This window comes from Falco peregrinus, chromosome W (assembly GCF_023634155.1).
Source record: "Falco peregrinus isolate bFalPer1 chromosome W, bFalPer1.pri, whole genome shotgun sequence".
NCBI classification, from domain to species: Eukaryota; Metazoa; Chordata; class Aves; order Falconiformes; family Falconidae; genus Falco; species Falco peregrinus.
Window position 1 is genome coordinate 536277 of NC_073743.1, and position 24470 is coordinate 560746.

The following is a 24470-nucleotide window of genomic DNA, read 5'->3' on the forward strand; positions in this document are numbered from 1 at the left end:
ACAGGAAACTGCATCAACTTTTTTTTTTTTTTTTTGCCAGTATGCAGCTCCCCAGAATTAACATATATCATGAATGTCATACTGAAAAATTTTAGACTTACCATTAGCTACATATGTGATCTTGCATAGAATATTGTCCCTGCTTATTTCCTTGTTCCCCTCTGGTGGGCTCACTAATGTCTGACAAATCATAGCAATATTTATTTTGGCACGGACACAGCGATTGTTCAGCTGCCAAAAAAACCAACAACCAAAACATTTGTAAGTGTCAAACTAAGTTTATTTCATCATATTTGACTGTGAACATTTGAATTTAGTATAAAGTCTAAAACACTCCAAAAGCTGTGTTTCAGGGAGTTTATGTTCTAGCACTACATGGATGTAACATGAATGTGAATGAAATGAAAGATATGTGATCAATAGGTTAAATTGAAATGCCTGAATCTCAGGTTTATATTTGCTTAATACAGTGAATTATTTCAATTATTGTGAGAAGTAAGGAAACATCTAAAGAATAAGGCATCAGCATTTTAAAACATCAGTTAGTAACTTTTCCCTTGTAAGCAGGCAATGGAATAGTAATGACCACAGAAACACTCCAAAGGAAACAATCATTGCTGCTATCTGACAGAACCAAGGCAGAACTGTGTAAGCTGAAGGTTTAACAGATTCCATATCTACAGTTATACAAGCCAATACCCATGTCTGACAATACTGAAGAGTTACTGATTTGATTCCATACAAAGTAATCTCAATTCTTTAAAATATTTTCAAATCTCCAGAAATTTTGCTTCCATTTTTCTGCAACACCTTAGATCTGCCAACTATTGTGATAAGGTAAGGAAGCTTTTGGCTCAGAATGTTTCTCAGATCACTATCACCTCATTTAAACAAACTGTATTTTTGCATACATACACACCTCCCCCCCCTTCCCATTATGCTAGTATTGCAAGACCATCACTACATAATAGAAAAATGATATCTTAAAAGCAGAACTTGATAAAATGAAAACAACACTTACAGGAGCACTGTCATGTTCCACAGAGAAATTGCACACAATCCATGTTTCAGGATCATTTTCACTGAATGCTAGTATCTTTCTGATGGCAGACAAATACAGCACATCCCTTTGAGAAGCAGGCCACACCCTCTGCAGAGAAACACCTGAATATAATTTGCAAAACTGGAAAAGCTTAAGTATTTACTATCCTTAGATAAAGGAAAAATCAAACAAGGCAAAACAGGTCAGTCACATTAATTAAGTAAAAAAGTTTCTTCAAGTTAGCAAGGTTCATGCAATTTTCAAAACTGAAACAGAATATAGGTGTTCTACAGATGTGTATTAGGTTATATGGCTATACTTCATTTAAAAAAAAAGAAAAAGGCAAAAGTTGAAGGGCTTTGAAAGGCAGGGAGCCAAGCAATGACTTTTCCAGTAGACAACCAGGAAGAGGCACTACACCTCCCTGTTCTCTCAGCCTCAGGTTTACATTTTAGTTAATCCTTCTAAGCTACAAACTGAACTAGTGGTTAAGTATAAATAGACGCATCTACAGTTATTTTATGGAGACATAAATATAGACAGAAAGCAAGAAATGTTTATAACACATTATTTCAAGAAGCTACTAAAGCAAGACAGATATGGTAAACTGGTACTATCTAAAAGAAAGTTTCAGAAGCTAAGTGCCTGATGAAGTAAAGCTATAAAGAAGCTATTTTCCTGACACTCGGGGGGGGGGGGGGGGGGGGGGAGGGGAAGGAGGAAGAGTCAACCTTTTACCAAAAAGGTGTCTGCTGGTACAGCAGTTTTAAGGTAACCATATTACTAACAAAATTGGAAATGAAGCCAGGATTTGTTTTAATATGAGTATACTAATACTTGGAATAATGCATGATTAAAGATTAATTTTGATACTTCTCTCCAATTTTTCTGAACCTGTTCGATTAGTTACTGGATTATAAGTCAAATCGACATTTTAGTAAAGCTACATCAGAACTGGTTGGGGTGAAAAAACATAATGAAGTTAAAAGAGCAAATGTTGTACCAGCAATTATATGACCTCATAATGCAAATGCACGTCAACTAATTGTGGTTAACAACAGAATCATAGAATCATTTAGGTTGGAAAAGACCTTTGAGATCATCAAGTCCAACCATTAACCCAGGACTGCCAAGTCTACCACTAAAACCATGTCCCTAAGCACCACATCTACATGTTTTTTAAACACCTTCAGGGATGGTGATTCCACCACCTCCCTGGGCAGCCTGTTCCAATGCTTCACCACCCTTTCAGTGAAGAATTTTTTCCTAATATTCAATCTAAACCTCCCTTGACACAACTTGAGTCTCTTTCCTGTTGTCCAATCACTTGGTACTTGGGAGAAGAGACAAACACTCACCTGCCTACAACCTCCTTTCAGGTAGCTGTAGAGAGCAATAATGTCCCCCCAAGTTTCCTCCTCTCCAGACTAAACAACCACAGTTCCCTAAGATGCTCCTCATTTGTACTCTACACCCTTCAACAGCTTTGTTGCCCTTCTCCAGACATGCTCCAGCATCTCAATCTCTTTCTTGTAGTGAGAGGCTCAAAACTGAACACAGTATTTGAGGTGCAGCCTCACCAATGCCAAGTATAGTGGGACAATCACTTCCCTTGCCCTGCTGGCCACACTATTTCAGACACAAGCCAGGATGCTATTGGCCGCCTTGGCCACCTGGGCACACTGTTGGCTCATGTTCATCCAGCCATCAACCAGCACCCCCAGGTCCTTTTCTGCCAGGCAGCTTTCCAGCCACTCTTCCCCAAAGCCTGCAGTATCATGTGGGATTGTTGTGACCCAAGTGCAGGACCCAGCACTTCTCCTTGATGAATCTCATACATTTGGCCTCAGCCCACCAAACCAACCTGTTCCAGATCCCTCTGCAGAGCCTTCCTATCCTCAAGCAGATCAACACTGCCCCCCAACTTGGTGTCATCTGCAGACTTCCGGAGGGTGCACACTCAATCCCCTCATCCAGATTGTTGATAAAGACATTAAACAGGACTCGCCCCAATACTGAGCCTTGGGGAACACCACTTGTGACTGGGTGCCAGATGGATGCAACTCCATTTACTACCACTCTTTGGGCTCGGCTATCCATCCAGCTTTTTACGCAGCATAGAATATACCTGTTGTCCAAGCCATGAGCAGCCAGTTTCTGCAGGATGATGCTGTAGGAAATTATGTCAAAGGCTTTACTAAGGTCCAGGAAGATAACATCCACAGCCTTCCCCTCATCCTTTAGTCGGGTCATCTTGTCATAGAAAGAGATCAGGTAAGTCAAGCAGGACCTGCCTTTCATAAATCCATGCTGGCTGGGCCTCATCACCCAGTCATCCTGCACATGCCATGTGATGGCGCTCAGGATGATCTGCTCCATAACCTTCCCTGGCACCGAGCTCAGGCTGACAGGCCTGTAGTTCCCCAGATCCTCCTTTGTACCCTTCTAGTAGATGGGCATCACATTGGCTAACCTACATCCTCTGAGACCTCTCCAGTTTGCCAGGACTGTTGATAAATGATGGAGAGTAGCATGGCGAGCTCCTCTGCCAGCTCCCTCAGTACCCTCAGTTGGATCCCATCTGAACCCTTAGACTTGTGCACGTCAAAGTAGAGCAGGAAGCTGCTATCCATTTCCTCCTGGACTGTAAGGACCTCATTCTGCTCCTCCTCATCTCTGTCTGCCAGCTCAGGGGGCTGAGTACCCTGAGGATAACTGATGTTGCTATTTAAGACTGAGGCAAAGAAAGCATTAAGTACCTCAGCCTTTTCCTCATCCTTTGTGGCAATGTTCCCCCCTGCATCCAATAAAAGATGAAGATTATCCTTGGCCCTCCTTTTGTTTCAAATGTATTTGTAAAAACATTCTTTGTTATCTTTTACAGCAGTGGCCAGCCTGAGCTCTAGCTGGTCTTTCGCCTCTCTAATCTTCACCCTGCATAACCCCGTGACATCCTTATAGTCCTCCAGAGCTGCCTGCCCCTTCTTCCAAAGGTGGCAAACTCTCCTTTTTTCCCTGAGTTCCAGCCAAAGCTCTCTGTTCAACCAGGCTGGACTTCTTCCCCACCGGCTCATCTTTGGACGCATAAGGACGGCCTGCTCCTGTGCCTTTAAGACTTCCATCTTGAAGAATGTCCAGCTCTTCCTGGACCCCTTGGCCCTTCAGAACCATCTCCCAAGGGACTGTGTCAATCAGGCTCTTAAACAGGCTAAAGTCAGCCCTCCAGAAGTCCAAAGTGGCAGTTCTGCTGACCTTCTTTACTCCTCAGAGAACTGAAAACTCTATCATCTCGTGATCACTATGCCCAAGACATCCTCCCACCACCACATCACCCATCAGTCCTTCCCAGTTTGTAAACAGCAGGTCCTGCAGGGCATCCCCCCTGGTTGGCTCACTGACCACCTGTGTCAGGAAGTTATCTTCCATACACTCCAGAAACCTCCTAGACTGTTTCCTCTCTGCTGTGTTGTATTTCCAGCAGACATCTGGTAGGTTGAAGTCCCCCACAAGAACAAGGGCTAGCTTGGATTATTGCAACAACAGATATGATACAGTAGTATAGGTTTCCTCCTTGTAGTCAGTGTCAATTTATTGCTTCAGATGACCCTTGCCTCGCTGGCAGTGATATACTTCAGCGATTAAGAGTCCTCGTTTGTTATTACAAGGTCTAGACTGATACACAACTAATTATGCTATCAAGCCAAGTTTGAAAAATTGACAAAGTTGCAGTTTAATAGAGAACTTGTTCTGAACTGTTGTTTTGAATAGTATTTTAAGTTATTAAGATGTTAAAGTATTTCAGAATAGATTAGAACACATATGCCCCAGACTTGTCTCACCAAGGTATGTATACAGGTGAAGTGTTATTACCTTATGCATCTGGTAAATGATGATTGCGTTATCAGCTAAGTTTTCCACAACATGGAAATTTTCAATTGTTGCTAAAAGAAGGGAAAAAATCCATCAGTAAACAAGCCCAAATATTATATCAATGTGATAAGCAACATGCTTGCTGATAACTTGCAAAGCTTAAGAACCGATTCCTTACTTTCCCAGTCATTACGAACATCGACATTCCAGAAGTAGTGGCAAACTTCATGCCCTGTTACCCCTTTAACAGCATGTGTTGCTTTCAAAGGATCTAAAACTATTCCATTCTCTTCTACCTCTCTTCTGTACACCTACGGCCAAATGCAAAGAAAGAAATGCAGAACAGAAATTGTCAAAACTGTTCATGTTTTATTTGTTTAAAATTCCATCAGCTTTGATAAAAACTTACCTAGAAGACTAATACATGAATAATTTGCCATGCTAGTGTTCTCTGGTAACTACCAATGCAGACATTCTTGCATGACACTTCACATTAAAATACCAGCATTTTGAGAATCTCTACTCCAAAAGTGATTAAGCTACCTTATTTATCACTATGCACAAGAATACATACAAGCACAGTGGAGTAGCCAACAGTAACTTGCTACCATGTAACATTTTCATATATTGAATTTACACACCATTTTGATACCAAGTTTTAAGTAGGAGAAAATGAGAAAAAAAAAAAATCTGCAAAGACCAAGCCATTGCAAGTTGCATAAGATTTTGCATGATTAGAAACTGCATGTCTTGAAGAATCCAGTCCAAACTTAAACAATGCTATTCTCAGAGAAGTTTTAACAGCATAACTTGCTGAGTGAGAGTATTCAAAGAGAATAAAAATATGTCTTCAAAGCATATCATCTTGTATCAATTAAGCAAAACCCCAAAAGCTTACCTTCATTTCTCCTTCTTCTACCACTAGCTGCCAATTGGCATCTCCCCCTACATCTTGTAAGGAATATATCATATGATTTTGTACCATCTCTTCCACCTTTAAGGGAAAAAAATACACATTTTTAAATCATTCCTTCTGTCTTCTTGGGCAGGGGACCATACAAGGATTGGAAGCTACAAGTCAATACTTCAAATCCTGTACAGGAGCTAAACTTGGACAACAGAGCCTTCAATCACAGGATAAGAACAAGCAGATACTTCTGGCCTTTGGAAACAAAAGCCAAAATCTTGATTCAGCTTCCAACTTCATTCTTTATGGGTACTTCCCTATCTTCCTTTGCACCTCTAAGCTGTGAGAACTCGCTATTTCTACCTAAGACAGTTTTATTTCAGCATGTAAGAAATTACTTCAGGTATCTCCAAATAGAATTACAATGCATTGTAAGACTTGAAAGCCAATATTCACTGAAGAGCATTTAAGCAGCTGGGGGGGGGGGGGGGGGCACGCAGGGATGACACACAAGCTCTAAAAGTGAATACATATCAAAAGTCACATTGAAACAGCAGAAAGACACACTCATGAGCAAAGCATGCCTATTTTGTTTCATTGGAATCTTTGCACAGTTGCCAGCTAGAAAAACAGAACAGAAATGCTTACATTCCAAAAAGATTACAATGATGCAGTCACTCCACTATTATAAAATATTCATTTAAAGATTACTTAGCTACAGTTGCATGCTTTTCTTAAAGGCCAAATATTCAATGTTTTTGTCAAGCTATGTGAATATCTCATTTTTTTTGTTTCAAATAACATGCATGAAAATTGGATGGTGGAACAGAAAATATATTTTTGTTTGAAATCTACAGTCTTATTTATGTTTCTTTTGTGTCCATCCCCTGCATTTCCAAATCCCACTCTCCCAAATAGAGACACAAAAATGTAAAGTATCTATTGCTGTATAATGTTTACAAGTGCTGAAAACAATTTAATAACTTTTTCCACCTAAAAGGTAGGCAACTACTAAAACTCATCTCAGAAAATAAGCCCATGTAATTGACAGTATTTTCCTGAATTATTAGAAATACCTTTTTTAAAAAGGAAAAGCACTGCAAGTTGGTTAATACAGATTAGTTTAAGTATGCAATCACAAGATTAATAGCCTGAACCTATAAGTGTTTTTTCCACAACTTACACAAATATTTTGTACACACTAGACTTCATAAGCTATAAACCATAACTAAGTAGAAGTATAAAGCAAAATTAAATAATAATTAATGAGCTTTTCCTGATATGATATAGAATTAAAATATGTTATTTACTTTTAATTTCAAGCAGTAATTTTGTTTGTACAACATACTCTTTGGGCAATACACTTAAGGAAGAAAAGTAGTAACTGAATCAAGTTAAAAATCCTCAACATACAACAAAGTCCTTTCAATAGAAATTCTACTTTATCTTATTTTAACTATAGAATTCTCTACAGAAACACAAATTATCAGTCCAGTTTTGGGGGTTTTCTTTGATTTTTGTCATTTTCTTTTTTTAGTTATAATGAACTATAAACACCTGCAAGATTTGTGTTTCTGCTTTTTAGACAGGCTATCTTTTCCTGCCACTTACTAACAGGTTTCCTACAAAATATTCTTCCAATTATTCTTTTCCAGTGACAGAATGACAGTACAATCCAAATCAGATAAGAATGTGGGCTATTTAATATTCAATTTACTAGCTCAAGGTCACACTTCTTCCAGAAAGGAATCCTCGCCATGCTCCCAACCTTTACCTGCAACACCTTCAAGGTCCCTATCTCTCTTTCCCCCTAGATCCTAATCTATTAAGGACAAAGCTGGCTTTTATAAATTCGTTTTTTATTTTGCTGCTTTTTGCTAAATGCAGAGTGAGGAGGGGAACAGCAAAGAAAGAGGAGGATGAGGCATCCACAGGAGTGTAATCTAAACAATTTAAGGCCTTTGGAATTGTTCATCATTTAGTCTCCTGACTCCCTCTGAAAACTTGAAAAGCATTTTTTAGTTTGGTTCCCTCCCAATAAAGTTTCATTCCTGCTAATACAACATCTCTAAGACAGCTTCCCCATAGGTTTGGGGAAGGAAAGGTATCATCACTGCAGCTTTCAGAGGAGAACGAATGCTGGTTTTCACTAACAAGCAGTTAATTCTACTTGACTAAGTAATTGCAGTGCCTACAACTGCCTTGTGCATAATACCTGTCCAAACCATGATCTAGCTGCTGGTTGCTGTCTGTCAGCCTGCGCTTATTTCAGGTACATTAGGCACAGAGTCAAGATTCACAGCTTCTTTACCACTGGGGAGGCCACACAACCTCTGGGTTCCTGGCAGACTACAGGAATAGTCTGCAGAAACACTTGCAACCTCTATCCCATGCAGCCTCAGCCACATTAAGTGGGCAGCTCTTCAATTAAAAGGTCCTCAGAACAGCTCGATCTATTTTTAAATCTGATAGTCCTTTAAAAGGAGAAAGCAATCTGCAAAACATCTGCAGCGTTTTAAGCCCACAACTTCACACTCAACTTGCAGAGATAAATCAATGCCTTTCTGAAGGCACACTGAAGAACCAGCCTCCCATCAGAACACGTTTACACTTCTCAATCTTAAAAACAAAGCTACAAGTTTCTACTTGATCTTTTACACATACCAAAATTGCCTTGGTGTGAAGTCTAGAAACAAGTCCCATTTATTCTGAATCAAGATACTAGCTTGCCTTTCCAAAAGCCAAATCCTCAGACTGGGGACAGAAGCCAATTTCCTATTAATAAGGTCCCCAGCAGGTTGTCACCAAAAGGTGTGCTGCTTTTCCCTTCATGCTCTCAGCTGTCTTTCACCTGCTTGTTAGTGAACAAGCAATGAAGCCTCAGAGCAGGTGGACTGACTTACTGATCTGGCAAAAGTTTGTTTTAGGGGAAAACATGGGAGAAGAAGGGGGCAGAGGGGAGTAGGTTTCATGTAAGTTAGCAAGATCATCCTTTCTGCAGCAAGTCAGTTAACTTGAAACCACATCCTAAGACACTGGGAGGTAGTAGTTTTTATATAGTATAATCCCTGCAGCTACTGAAAAGAGCAACACCTTGACCCCATAATCCAGTCCATTTGACCCTGATCTTTCACATCAATTTGCATTATTGTGATAAGGACCTGGTCAACCTCAGATTTGTTTTTAAATGGTTAGGTTTTCAGCCACACTAGTGTTCTGATACTCAGGTTTACCATATGGATTCACAAATGTTTTCACAGGCATAAGAAATGAAAATGAGATGGTTCACATATTTTAGTGACTATGAGTTTCCCTTACATTGAACTGGCCATGTACCCATAGCATGACAGACAACCAATTCTATCTTTGGAATCAAACTTGCCTTATTACTTGATTTCCCCCCTCCTCCCAAACAAAACCAAACTTGAATTACTAATGTGACTACTGGATGGAGTACCAGTAGATGAGCCTATCAGTGTTGTGCAATATGACCTGCGTACTTTTTCCCCTTGTGTTAAGTTCAAATTCCAGAAATTAACTGACTGCAATAGGTCAAGGCAAGTGTTGAGATTTCAGTCCAATAAGCAAGTCCTTAAGTGTTAGGGTTCTGCTCACAAAGCTGGTGGCAAGGTCTGCAGTACATTACTGAAATATGTCACTATGACCACATTCACATATTCAGAATGTCAGACATTTTCTGAAAGATAACTGAATATATTGGAACTCTTCAGTAAAAATTCTCATACCCACAATCTCATTTATTAACAACATATTTTACGACATTTCAGTAATAAAACTGGTTGTAGAGGTAAAAAAGTATAATAGAGAACCTTAACATTTAGTATCTTAATGTTATTACAAGTGGCAAACACATTTTTAAGACAAAATTAAACCTTTGATTTAAAAGCAAGAAAACCTATTCAATTTGAAGCAAAGACCATCTCCAGCCCACACAAAACAGGTGTTATTTTACTACTTTTATTATAAGCATAAATGTACAATTTTCAAGTTATAGGCATTTTTATTAAAGCTACTGAAATTAATCCAACAGTTCCACAAGATTTGGGCCTCTGCACAAGTGATATGCATGCAAGCAGAATGTAAAAAGACAACCATTTAGTATAGGAATAGAGAACTCCTTTTTTTGTCTCAATGTATAGTTTAAAGCAAGCAGTGATTTATATAACAAACCACCCAGGTTCTAGAGAAGAGGATGAAATACAGCAGAGATATGCAACCCCCACTCTACACATTAATACAGTACCTGAGTGCTGAATCTGTGAACATCAGAGGCACTGACTAGATCAATGGAAGACATGGAGGAAGAGTGACTATAGGGCTACCAGAGACAGACAAAGAAAAAACCAAGTAATCAGAACAAAGGCACAACAGAGCATTCAGTACCAACTTACAAGCACAAGATAATGAAGAAAAGGAAAACAAAAGCACCATAAGCAGTAAGCACAGTAGTGAATGCTGATTTCATGCAACTATATGTATTATGCTCCAACAGTGTAGCCCTAAGAGCAGCATGGTGTGTTTCCAGTAACACTAAAAAAGTCAGCTGATCCTAATGCAAGAGACTGGATTTAAAAAAAAAGTATATATATATATTTTAAATTAATTAAATTAATTTTGGTGAATGTATCTTAAAAACACTGAGGTTAGCAAGTTGGGAATGTTTTTTCCTTTAATATAATCTAACTGACCAGCTTGATACAAGTCAAGATATTCTAAATAGATACTGAAATCCATTTGTTTTTTAGCCAAGACAGAAAACACTCCTTCTCCAATTCCAGCTACTTCAATTGAAAAGGAGTAAACCATTGCAAGTTATACTAGAAACACCCCAAAAAAATAAAACAAAATAATCTTACCTATCCATATAAAATATTATATAGAAATATAAGTCATATATAATTCAGAAGAGATGAGAAATATCTTACCTTTTGGACAAATCTATGAGTCCCCACAGCAGAATATGCATCTCCAGAAGGTAAGGATGTTGGCCAGTGTAATCTGACCTTTTCACTTTGGGACTGCAATAAAACAGGTTTAATTATTGGTAGCCAGCTGCTAGCTACTGGGTGGACTATGAAACAGTAAGGTATCTTCAATCTATATAGTGGCTACAACTAATGCTCTCCATGACAGACATGAAGTTGTCATCCTGGAGTTCTCAGGAAGTGAATGGGCCTGAAGACTGAATTACCCATTCATCTCTACTTCAAGGTGTATTTCCAGGTTAAGCAAAATAGATTGGCAGCATTAAGGATGTTGCATCCATGTAGTAAAGTCACTCAAAACTTACTTTCTGCTAACAGACCTCAACATAGATAAACTCTGTTGAGTACTATATGTCCATTAGAAAGTCTCGTAATTCTTAATCAAGTAATTGTATTAACTATATTCATAAGCCTAAAACCTTTTAAGACAAAGGAGGCACCACTCTTATTCCCTCATTTTATACACCACTATATGTTCTCATATTATATATTTCATCACATGTATCTTATCCCTTTTTGATCCTTGTCACTGAAGTGTATTCAAGAAATGAGTTTGAGAAATAGCCAGAATCTACACAATTTTTTAATAAAACCAAACACCAACAGAACGATGTCTTTTCTATTTCACATACTGTTACAGTCAAAAAACTTCAGAGCAATAATTAGGTTTTGAAAAATAGCTGCAGTGTTTGGTATAATTATTTTCACAGAGCATCAGTTCCATATAAAGATAAGTTTTATACACTTATTTAGTAATTAGAAAATGGAGACATTCAATTAGCTTAAAACTTATACTATCCTTTTCTATGCAAGCTGTAAAGTCACTTTCTCAAAATTGGTGTTAAGCAATGATATTTAACTGTACAAATATTAAGTAGTGAATTCCGCTTATAAGTGTTAGTATAAAATATCTAGAGTTTCAGGAGATGCACTCCAGGACTACGTCACAGAAGTCTTCCATGAAGTGCCCACCATTAACACATTTTTCAAGTGCCAATACCTGTTCTTCCATTTTATCCTGTCTATCGAGAGCAGCTTCAACAGCATCAAAGAATTCTTCTTCATTAATCAGACTATTAGGACCCTCCTAGAGCATAAGAAACAGAACTAGTTCAAAATTTTGGAAACACAAGCACTCCACTTAATTTTAATATTAGAAATATATATTTATATAATATGCATATAACCGACAGAAGGAAATTTCTTCCATAGACCTCAAATATTTTCACCAATATTCTTAATTACAATTCACATGAAAACCCTATTTGTTAAAGGCAGTTATTTCCTTTAACTACAATTTAGGGGTAGTTCTATAAACAAGAAAAAAAAAACAGGAAATGGAAGGCTAAGTAACAGTGTCAATATGCTTTATCATCAGATTTAGGTTTTAATTAACATATATCTTAAATGTTTACAGTGTGTCAGTAAAGTAAACATACTAACATAACTGTGTAGTTAGACTCCTTCCAAGTATTCCAGTGCCTTAGGGTAGATTTCAGATATGTGCTCAAAGGACAACAAGACAAGACAAAATCCTGGGGATCACTGTTGAAAATTCTTGGAAAGAACAGTTTAACAGTAAACAGCAGGTAGAGATAACTATTAAAAACTTGTGTCCACTAAATAAAATGGTAATTTAAGAAAACTAGGTTTACTGCTTTTATTTTATCGTAAAACAAACTGGTCCAGCAAATTTCAACAACCTACTTTACAACAAGGATATCTGGGAGAAGCAGTTGGATTCATAACCAGGTAGACAAGTCCAAATTCCTATCCATCTTTTTCTTTTACAGTGCCTCAGGCACAACAGAGAACCTAAGCTCAAGTATCTGTTAAATATCCCAACATAGTAGTACTACTTCTCAGGCTATGATTTATAAATAGAAACCTGCTTATCATGGTTTAACCCTGGCTGGCAACTAAGCACCACACAGCCACTCACTCACTCCCCTGTCCTGTTTTCAGCTGGGATGGAGTTCATTTTCTTCTTAGTAGCTAGTACAGTGCTGTGTTTTGGCTCTGATGTGAGAACAATGTCAATAGCACACTGATGGTTTTAGTTGTTGCTGGGCAATGTTTATACTAAGTCAAGGATTTTTCAGGTTTTTAGGCCTTGCCAGTTAGAGGGCTGATGTGTGTCGCCCCCCCTTCTCATTTTTCCCCCAGCTTTATATACTCAGCATAATGTTCTATGGTATGGAATATCCCTTTGGCTAGTTCAGGTCAGCTGACCTGGCTGTGTCCCCTCCCAATTTCTTGTGCCCCTCCAGCCTTCTCACTGGCAAGGCCCTAGAAATTGAAAGGTCCTTGACTTAGTATAAACATCACCCAGCAACAACCAAACACATGGATGGCCTATCAGCATTGTTCTCACACCAAATCCAAAACACAGCACTGCACCAGCTACTAAGAAGAAAATTAACTCTATCCCAGCTGAAACCAGGACACTGCTCGATCAACATAAATGAAAGGGTGAAGTTCTTAAAAAGTATGCAAACTGCATTATAGATGCATTAGCTTACATTATTCTTCAGAAAGCAATTTAAGAGCCTTAAAATCTGACTAAACTGAGGAGAAAGCTGCTAAAACATGCAATTTAACAGATGAAGCAGAACCTAAAAATCAATTATCAAACACATTTCATGTGGCAGTGACAAGGTAAAACTCAATTCAAGTTAAACTTCAGATTCTAGGACTGTCTCTGCAGTCAGGGGGGTCATATTTGCATTACATATCTATACAGCCAAGTCATTAAAAAGTAAGGGTACAGAACTTGCATAAACACTATCAAATGTACAAGAAAAATAATAAAAATGTTAGCAGAAATATCGGTTAGTAAAATGCTTTAGACAAAAGCAAAAGAAACCTGAGGTGAAGACAGATTTCTCAAAAAATCAAGGATTTGGATTCTTCATTCAGTTTCAATTTCCAAGGTAGAAAAAGAGAAGTGGCATGAACACGCTTACACAGCCAAAGACCTTGATTTACACACACACTCCTTTGAGAAAAACTTATCTTTAGAAGCCTTAGCATTTTCAAAAATTTCAAAAGCAGAATTTGTACCTCATAGTCTGGCCCTCCAAAGTGGGATTTTTTTTTCAGTTCTGTCACAGCATTTTTGTATGCTTCTTCAATTCTTCTCCTTTTCTCTACCTCCTGTAAAATTAAATGATCATGTATGATCAAGAATGAATTGGCTGATAATAGCCATCACAGCAATAAAAGGAATGACCAGTACAGGGTTTTTCCCCCCCAAATAACAACTGCAAAGCTGCTGATTTTCTGATTTTATTTCAATGCATGCATTATATGTGTCCATATACATGCATATATGATACAAAGCCTGGGGAGCTAGCTACCTTGAGCATACCCTTCTTTAAGTCACATGGAAGAAACTAGATCAGCAAGCAAAATCTGTTATCTAATTTAAGCATAGCTATTCATGGTTTGTTGAGGGTCAGACTTGGTATGTGACAGTTTATATAAACTCCTTGACACAGATGCTTGGGCAGTGATAACAAAGGGTGAAAAGTAAAACTAGTAGAAAGCTAACTTGTTGAATGGGGTGAGATACTAGTGAATCACAGCATGTAAGCTTGTATCTATGATTAGCTGACATAGGAACCACATGAATCATTTTGTGAACTCCATGCAGAGACAAGCATATCTCAACATCATTCTCCCATAATAGATGCAGGACTGTACTAGAGCCACTAATGATGTCTATGTTATAGTATATTTTAAATAAAGTAGTCGTAATGCTGGAATCAGATTAAGCCTAGTATTTCCTTTGCAAATTCTACATACTGCCAAGATATTCCCATACAAAAAGCTATAAAGAGTTCTGAAATTCTTGCAGAATTCAGCTTTATTACATAAGATGTTTCTCTGTTCCCTTTTGGCAAGAGGACACTACACTACTACTTGCATATATGAGTATAATTATTCAGCAATCCAATTTGAACTTTAATAATTCAGTGGAAAACCCTTAACAACACTGAAAGGCTGAGTTTACCAACTGGGAATTTGGCGGCAATGTTCACTCTGGAACACATAATTCCTAATTTCTAAAGAAACTTTTGAAAAATAAAGCAACAGTTTTGATGCAAAACAAAGTATTATAGTTTTCCACAGGAAATTTCTTAGGAAAAAAGTAGCACTTGGATGAAGACAGTATTGCCTTTATCTGTGAATGTAGGTTTTTCCTTCCTGAAACTATCACAAACAGGCAATAACTACTAATAACTTATGTTTCACAAAATTTTGCAAGTTTACCTAATTTGAAAGTAACTGAAGAATCCTGAAGATGCATAAAGCATGGCTTGAGTGTAAGTCATTGAGAGAAAGCATAGAAGTTTTACCAGAACACTTGGAATGAAAAACAAAAACAACACCCAACACCACCTCCCCCTATCCCCATGTTTTCTGTACTTCAATATGCAAATTAGTGATAATTCACATGTGTCAAAAGACAACTCTCCAAACCTGCCAGCTTCTCTTAGCAAAAACATTAAATAAGGCAGAAATTGGGAAATTGTTTGATTGCATAGCAGAAAAATTACTAGTGTATTAAAACTCTGTAAAATTTAATGAGACATTTAAGTTTCACAATTGTGAAAGGTGAACAAAATAAACTACCCAAACATGTTAATCTTAAAAGTAAAATTTAAGATTTGGAAGTTAAGTTTGCACATTAATACCAATTATTAAGACCAAAGGAAACAACAACAGAAAAACGCTGCTGTAGTCAAGACAACAAGAAAAGCATCATCACAAGGATTTTGTTGCAAATAAAACAATGCACCAAATAATAGAGATTAAATCCTTTCCCTGTTTATCCATTTTCTTTTAAAAGTCTATTTTTAAAAAGCATTCAAGAGGCTCATACTGAAAAGTATACTGCACTGGAAAAATAGTGTGTCACGCTCAAGATCTTAACAGCTAAGAATAAAACCTCAAAAGCAAAGCTGTAATTACAATTACCTTTAGATAACATTACAAGCTTTTATATTAATTTTATTCTGGCCATCTGACTGTTTTGGTAACAGAAAGATAATTAAATATAGAATTCCAAAATTACAATCACTAAATGCACTATTTTAGCAGTCTCCTTCAAAATTAAAAGATGTTTTTATAATGATTTCTTGCTTTCAAAGGTTTAAAAATAAAGTTTCCAATCTTGAGAATGTAACAACTTTCATTTATTTAAAAAACAGGATTTCTAGAGAAAGATACTGACTTCATAACACTGTACTCATCTCAAGTGAAACTGTAGTCAGCTCTGGATTCACAGAACGCTCAGGGTTGGAAGGGACCTTGGAGATCATCTAGTCCACCCCCCTGCTAAAGCAGGTTCTCCTAAAGCAGGTTGCACAGAATTGGGTCCAAAGATTCAACAGGTTCTGATGAACTTGAGCTTTTTAATATTAGAAATATTTTAGGACAGCTATAATCTGGACATATATTTGCTTCAGGTTCAGCAGACATAAATCTCTCTTGCATCTTTAGACTAAACTGGCCCTCTACAATATGGAGGCTGTATAGTTTTGTGAAGTAGTAGGACTCTCACTAATCACGTTTGTGCTTTGTTAAGTAAAATGTGGTTCTGAAGCTAGTGGAGTGAGGAGGCTGGAGAGAGGAGGAGAGCGAGTTGGATTACAACGGTACTTATGCTACTTGTAAAACACTCATTGCTTTTAGCCACTGACAGAGATCCTGTTCTTCTTGTGACAAACCTGCACAGCACAGAGCCTGCAGAGTGAATCTGCTGATATACAAAGGACAAACTTGAAGCTGAACCTTTCAGTTCTTCTAGCTGGTCTTTTACAGGCACTGAACAGATTAAAAAGAGCTTTAAAACCCTCCCAGCTAGAACAAACACAAATGGCTGCCCATTTCATACAATTTCCCCCTCTAATCTCTCAGAAAAGATATTCTGAACTTTATCATCTCCTAATATTTACTTCCTTTTCAGAGTAACATAAGCATCCAAGAAAACCAAGAGTATAGAGATCAACATCATTCTTCTCCTACACCTATTTATCAGATGACAGAGCAATGTTGTTGGTGGGGTTTTTTTTTGCTCAGGCCCATACTTATAAGAGACTTTTACAGAGCCATGTTTAACCACTAAAACAAGGTAAAAAACCCAAAAGAAGCTCTACAACTTAAGTGGAATAAATAGTGTTAGCAAAGGTCTGAATACAGTAGACTGCTGTCTTTAAATTCTTGTGCAGAGTGTAGGTGTCAAGGTGTTGGTTGTGGGGGGCTGCAGGAATGGCCCCTGGGGAGGAGGAGAAGAACAACCTCCAGGGTAGAGAACATATCTACACTGCAGCCCATGGAGGACCCCATGCTGGAGCAGAGGGATGCAGCGAATGAAGAGACGGGACGCAGCTTGATGCAAGCAAATGTCAATTTATTGTACAGAAGCACGAGGTTTTATACACTTTCAGAAGCTGCGCGTTTGAAACAGATTGGTCCTTGAAGCTAAGCCTTGCATACTAGGCAGTTCCTGATTGGTGGTTAACTACCAGCAATTAACAGCAAGGTGTTACCTTTCCTTGGCGCCATCCCTCTCCCACTCCCCTGTGCTCTGCAAACATGCCTCATCATGTTAATTGTTGTCTAGACAAGCTCGAGCACATTCCCCTCAGCTAACCGATTGCCATGCATGGTCCTAGTTTCCAGCCTGCTCCTGCATCTCCCCCTTCCTGTTGCACAAAAGAACACCTGAAACCGAGCAAAAACAAGGCACAAGTAATAGAACAAATAAAAAACCAACTAAGACATATTATCAATGTCAAAATAACCCACTGTCTTTGTTCCGTACAATTTTACAATTTCCCCTTTTTGTTTTTGAACAGCTAGTGATATGGAGAAATAGTGTGAAATAGGGACAATGGACACCGACTGTGATTGTATATGTCTGCTCGGGAATGTGGGTATGGTGACGGGTCATGGGTGCGGTGTCTGGTCACATAGGCACACAGCCTTGAGGAGACGACTACAGTTTTGAGGAGACGCCTGCCCTTCTTCCTCTAACAAAGGGGCTATTTAAAAAAGAATGAGAAAAGGATGAGAGACATTCAAATGCTATCTAGAGGGAGGGAGTGCTAAGTCTACTTGCTGGAGAAGATCAGATGGTCACAAGGACATGGACATGAATCACCGCTCCTCGCTGGAGACGATCGGATGGTCACAAGAACATGAATCACCTACAAACCTGCAAGACCACCACATTCCAGGCAAAGGACTGATAAGCTAATTAACATACGAAGCGGGGTTTAGGTAACGAATATGTATAGGCGTTAATTGAATATTCATTTGTTCATTGTATAAATGTGAGATGGTTCGTCACTTCGGGCATGCACGCTTGTGGAGGAGCGATCCCCCGTGCATCTGCGCGCAATAAACATACCTACTTTATAACTTTCGAGTTATAGAGTCTAATTCCGCACGTCAGTTTGGCGAGCCAGGCAGGAGGATTTCTGCTCGGCTGAGGGACCAGCTGCGGAGCGGACGCTCCTAGGCGCGCCCCGGGAGATTTCCTCGGAGGAGCCTCCTCTTCTCAGCTGTTCACCCGGGAGCAGAAGAGAAACCCCTGGATCCGCGGATAAAACGGTATGTTTAGTAACGGGGCGGCTGGTGAGACGCACGGAGACGTCCGGCGCGCAGCGTAGTCCCCAGGAGGAAAGGTACCTTGGGAGGGGGTTTGCTGACCAAGGGGTGGCCGCTAGCGATCTTGAGGGCAGATCGAGCAAACCCGAGGTTACTGCCATTCCTAAAAGCCCGGAGGCCTCGTGACGGAAAGCGGGGGGCGGGACGGAATAAGGCGGAGTCTCACAGGAACAAGAGGGACCTCACGGCAAAAGTAAAAGGGAAACTTTTGCGTAGGAAAAAGAGGAAGCTAAAAACTTCCTTTAGGTTGTCTTAAGAATTGGGGAATTCCTGGAATGTAACAACTGAAATAGCGCTCTGTGTCTTGTTTGTTCTATGTGTTGTCTTGTTATATGTTCAAAACTCGAAAGTTATAAAGTAGGTATGTTTATTGCGCGCAGATGCACGGGGGATCGCTCCTCCACAAGCGTGCATACCCGAAGTGACGAACCATCTCACATTTATACAATGAACAAATGAATATTCAATTAACGCCTATACATATTTGTTACCTAAACCCCGCTTCGTATGTTAATTAGCTTATCAGTCCGTTTCCTGGAATGTGGTGGTCTTGCAGGTTTGTAGGTGATTCATGTTCTTGTGACCATCCGATCTTCAGGTGATTCATGTCCTTGTGACCACCCGATCTTCTTCAGGTGATTGTGACCACCCAATCTTTTCCAGCAAGGAGACTTAGCACTCTCTCCCTCTAGATAGCATTTGAATGTCTCTCATCTTTTCTTATTCTCTTTTAAATAGCCCCTTTGTTAGAGGAAGAAGGGCAGGCGTCTCCCCTTTGTTAGAGGAAGAGGGGCAGGCGTCTCCTCAAAACTGTAGTTGTCACTGCACCCATGACTAGTCACCATACCCACATTCCTTGAGCAGACACATACAATCACAATCCATGTCCATTATCCCCATTTCACATTATTTCTCCATATCAGTTATCTAGTGATAAATAGGTATCTGCATGCTTGTAGAGATATATAGCTATGTAACTACATGAACGATTTCTGCCCTGAGCCTGGTGGCGCATACAGCTGCGGTTTGTGTCCGGGCTCAGAGATGTAAATAGGGGCTTCTCTGTTATGGTAAAAGTGTTTCTCTTTGCATAAAAAAGAGAGGGAATGAAGGGAATGACCCCAGAGGTATGTTCAGAGAAGGCATGCGATGTTTCGAACTTTTTGACTGAACCAGTTCTTGTTTGGTGTGCCCTTCCACCTATGTATAATGTTAATCCAAAAGAAGATGATAATGTTTACACTTTGTCGATAATTGTCTTTCTGTAGATGCTAATGTAGTAGGAGGCTATGATGGGAACGTGTCGCAGTGGTTCTTCTCTTATCCAGGGTAACAGCAGGGAAACCATTAAAGAGTTAAATCACCTTGTTTGGTAGGCAGTTAAGAATGTGAGTCAAAATTGCCTCTGCTTTTTGTTGTTGGTTCAAGGGCATGGCTGTGAGGATTTTGATGGTATGTGCTGCGTGGATTTTAGGCGCCCCATTGCAGCAACATGTTATCAAAATCTGAGAATTTCAGCCTTTTTAGCATTCATTCACTCAATTGGCAGTATTGTTTGTTTGCTATTGCCTTGGTTGCCGTCATGTTTGCAAGGGCCCTGCAGAACATGCCAAACCTGGTACTAGTGACGTGCGGAATTAGACTCTATAACTCGAAAGTTATAAAGTAGGTATGTTTATTGCGCGCAGATGCACGGGGGATCGCTCCTCCACAAGCGTGCATACCCGAAGTGACGAACCATCTCACATTTATACAATGAACAAATGAATATTCAATTAACGCCTATACATATTTGTTACCTAAACCCCGCTTCGTATGTTAATTAGCTTATCAGTCCGTTGCCTGGAATGTGGTGGTCTTGCAGGTTTGTAGGTGATTCATGTTCTTGTGACCATCCGATCTTCTTCAGGTGATTCATGTCCTTGTGACCACCCGATCTTCTTCAGGTGATTGTGACCACCCGATCTTTTCCAGCAAGGAGACTTAGCACTCCCTCCCTCTAGATAGCATTTGAATGTCTCTCATCTTTTCTTATTCTCTTTTAAATAGCCCCTTTGTTAGAGGAAGAAGGGCAGGCGTCTCCCCTTTGTTAGAGGAAGAGGGGCAGGCGTCTCCCCCGTCTCCCCTTTGTTAGAGGAAGAGGGGCAGGCATCTCCTCAAAACTGTGGTTGTCACCGCACCCATGACTAGTCACCATACCCACATTCCTTAAGCAGACACATACAATCACAATCCATGTCCATTATCCCCATTTCACATTTTCTCCATATCATAACCATGTTTATTTTTCCTAGTCTCCTTCACGATACCCAGCTGTTCTCTCATCTCTTGTTAGGTCAAATATTCTCCAGTTCCCTCTCCTATCTCTCTCTTCAGACATTCTCTATCCTCTCTTTTGCTTGTTAATTGCGAGGAGGCAAAGGTTGTGTGTAGCTGGGTGACCATGACCTGCTTTATGTTACAATCAACTAAACATTGAATACAGGAAAAAAAAGGCATGGGAGACATAAGGCAAACATCAATAAGGTGGTTAAAGATAATTATAATAAATCCTGTAATACTTTTGAGTCATGGCCCAAAGTTTCCCAGCCGTGAGAAGAGACCAAAGGCATCCCGCCCCTGGCTCTGCTGCAGATCTTTGTTTTAAGGCTTTTAAGTTTTGTATACTTTTGTAAATTAATTCACAGTGGTCACTCAGATTCACGTAACACATCCTATCAAAGTCTTCACACTTGTGTCCCTGTGCTAATAATAAAAATCAATAGCAACTCGGTTCTGTAGCAACATATGATGGACAGAATCAACATCTGTTAATAAGCCAGAAAAAAAAGAAGAGTATTTGTAGTATTACTTTGTTTAGCAAGCTAGCAGCCTAATTTACTAAGCAAGTTAAAAGCGTGTACTATTCTTACAGAAGAGATTAGAGAAGCAAAAATCTGTTATGCTGCATTCCAGAACTCAGCCTGAGAATTACAGTCTGCTGTGAGTTCTGCATTACAATCATTTGACACATGTTGGGGTTGCGATTGTGAAAGTTGCCCGTTTACAATTTTCATTGGCATTATCACAGCTAGTTGTTTTAAAAGCGACCCTTGAGCTTCCTGATGTTCGACTTGTTGCAAAATATTCTGAAGCCAATCAATCAAGTTAGTATTAAAGTTAGTGACTCTCTAGGACTCTGCAAGACTGTGGCAAGGCTCCCGCACCCTGACTGCCTTAATAGCCATCTCATTCATTTGCAAACAGTTGTCCCTGGGATACCTTGCCTGAGTCACAGAATCGGCACAGTTAATTGCTCCAGCTAACTGCTCATAGTTAACAGCAATTCCCCGAATAAGGTTTTCAGTCAAGGCCACTACACATAGCTCACAAAAATCAGATAACCACATCATATACTGTATCAGTTAGTACCATGCGAAGCAATAACTTCCAATCATGCTGGGCGAGTGTATAAGACTCTTCCATCCCTTCAAGAAGGGACATAGCAAATGTATTATGAATCCTCCCTTCCCGCACTGCTTTGCTTAACTCTTTAACAGCCTCGTATTGCACAGGCTGCCACTCTGCAGGTTGATTTGTCTGACAAAATACTGAACATGCCCTAGCGACTCCCAAAACCCATCACTTAAGTGTTTCCCACTTGCATTCCTGCCACCAATCCCTCAGACCCCCTTTCACCCTCCCCAAAAATACAATCAATGCATCAGGAGAGACGAGGGGATGGGGAAAAGGTCTAGCTCCTTTTCCAGATCTATAGGACCTGGATCAAAAGGTTTATCAGTGTCAATGGAATCATTGTCCGAGTTGTCCTGTTCCCGTGCTTGCTCCTGGGTTGCGAGGGTCGCTGCAGTCAGTGACAGAAGCTTTGGGGGCAGAGGAGGTGTGGACAGAATCGCCATCGCTGACGGTGTCTTGAGAAGAGTCGCGCTGTCGGTGGAATTTACAGCTTCCTCTGGTTTAGCACCGTTAGTAGAATTAGTCCACACTTGGCAAAGAGTAGTCAGAATTTGCCACCAAGGTGCTAAATGCATTCCCGACACGGAGTTCCCCTCTGCTGCAGCATCATACAATTGGCTGCTGTCTGTACACACTTTCATTCTTTTAAAGTCTCTAAAGTTTCTTGGCTGCACACCTGTCTCGATGAATACAGGTGTTATCCTCGGGGTTTAGGTTGTCCGCCTGGTCCAGACAGCAAGACGATCGTTCAGCCAAGCCGTCTCCTCCGGAACGCAGCCCTCTTCCACGAGCTGCCTTTTTTCCGCCCTTATTCTTCCAAGGCTTCGGAACACCACCATAGCGGTCACCATTTGAGGAGACTGAGGCACGGACTCTCTGATCTGACTAGAAGACCCTTTATGAGTCCATATACGTCTCTTTCTGGGGACGAAGCCTGATTCCCCGTTACGGATTTCCCACAGCTCACCTCTCAACTCCGGAGGGATTTCAGGCCGGCTCCTGCTTCCTTTCAGCAGATCATTCAAAGTTCTGTGGGATTCGCTGCATGTCGCTCAGATAGGCCATTCGAGAGCCCTTCACGTCAGATCCTTAAACGCATCACGTCGGGGTCACCAATTTGCGGCGAATGAAGAGACGGGACGCAGCTTGATGCAAGCAAATGTCAATTTATTGTACAGAAGCACGAGTTTTTATACACTTTCAGAAGCTGCGGGTTTTAAACTAATTGGTTCTTGAAGCTAAGCCTTGCATACTAGGCAATCCCTGATTGGTGGTTAACTGCCAGCAATTAACAGCAAGGTGTTACCTTTCCTTGGCGCCATCCGTCTCCCACTCCCCCGTGCTCTGTCAACATGTCTCATCATGTTAATTGTTGTCTAGACAAGCTCGAGCACATTCCCCTCAGCTAACTGATTGCCACGCATGGTCCTAGTTTCCAGACCGCTCCTGCGGAGGGATATTTCCTGAAGGAACCATGTTCCACAGAGGGCCCCCACTACATCAGGTTTTTCACAGAGGACTACAACCCTGCTCCAGCGCAGGTCCTTTCCAGGAGAAAAGTGTGAGGGGGAAGGAGTGGCAGAGTAAGTGTTTTGGACTGACCTCCAACCCTCCATTGCACTGCTTGGGAATAGCAAGCAGGGGACAGAGGGGCCTGCAGTGAAAGAGCAAAGCTGAGACTGGGAAATGGGGGAAGAAAGATTTTTAGTGTTTGTCTTTATTTCCCACTAACTGTACCTATTTTAATCAGCAACAAATTGATTTTCCCCAGGTCAAGACTGTTCTGCCATGACAAGAACTGGTAAGCAACCTCCCTGTCTTTCTCTTGACCCATGAGCTTCCTCATCTTATTCCCCCACCCCCCACTGGATGGGGTGGTAAGTGAGCAGCTGGGTGGGCATTTGGCTGTTAGCCAAGGCTAACACACCACAATTTATATTTTTTAATTCAATCAAAATCTCCTCTTCTGAAAGGCTAGCAATTAGAAGAATCCAAGTAAAAATGGTTATTTTATATTAGAATTACAGTACTTCACTATGAGTGTGCTATAAACCCCAGAAAATTTAACCGACAAGTTTGACAAAGTTACAGGTCTACCAAAGCACAGAAACTTAGTCTCCACGTTTTTAGAAGCTACTGTTATTTTAGTTTCTGGGAAAACAAGTCCAAATAAGCTTGTAACCTCGTTCAAAATGTATTTACTCATGCTGTATGAGGTATCAGTCACATGAGACTCAGTGAAATTTAGGTTTGGATTTGTTAACCGCTTGCAGCTAAAAACAAGTGCTTAAAAGTTAGCCCACAGAAGAAAAGCATGACAAATAACAAACCAAAATCAATTCAAATTCTATATTAATGTATTATTCTGTAATAACATGCTGACCTACTGACAAGAAAAAATACACTTAGTCCATGTTCTAAGGCTAAGCAAAGTCTGGTCAGCAAGAATGAGCTATGTCTGCTCAGCCCAGAAAAGAGAAGGCTTTTGTGGGGGCACTTAATAGTACAC

General features: G+C 40.0%; 1 protein-coding gene across 10 annotated transcripts in view; it reads right to left on the bottom strand.

Annotated features, from left to right (window-relative positions):
• Positions 1-24470, bottom strand: part of LOC129783085 (ceramide transfer protein-like) — a 99750-nt gene that overhangs the window by 20003 nt on the left and 55277 nt on the right. For 8 of the 10 annotated variants that reach the window (XR_008745073.1, XR_008745074.1, XR_008745076.1 and 5 more), the window contains 9 exons: positions 13889-13981; positions 11826-11912; positions 10766-10858; positions 10084-10158; positions 5811-5906; positions 5091-5223; positions 4913-4983; positions 1022-1150; positions 102-231 (listed from right to left, as the gene is read on the bottom strand). Coding sequence is in view for 6 of the 10 variants with exons in the window: in XM_055792758.1 (XP_055648733.1) it covers positions 102-231; positions 1022-1150; positions 4913-4983; positions 5091-5223; positions 5811-5906; positions 10084-10158; positions 10766-10858; positions 11826-11912; positions 13889-13981 (907 nt within the window). In the remaining 4 variants the exon portion in view is untranslated. The remainder of the gene's footprint in view (positions 1-101; positions 232-1021; positions 1151-4912; positions 4984-5090; positions 5224-5810; positions 5907-10083; positions 10159-10765; positions 10859-11825; positions 11913-13888; positions 13982-24470) is intronic. The other 2 variants (XM_055792756.1, XM_055792755.1) reach the window with 2 other exon arrangements.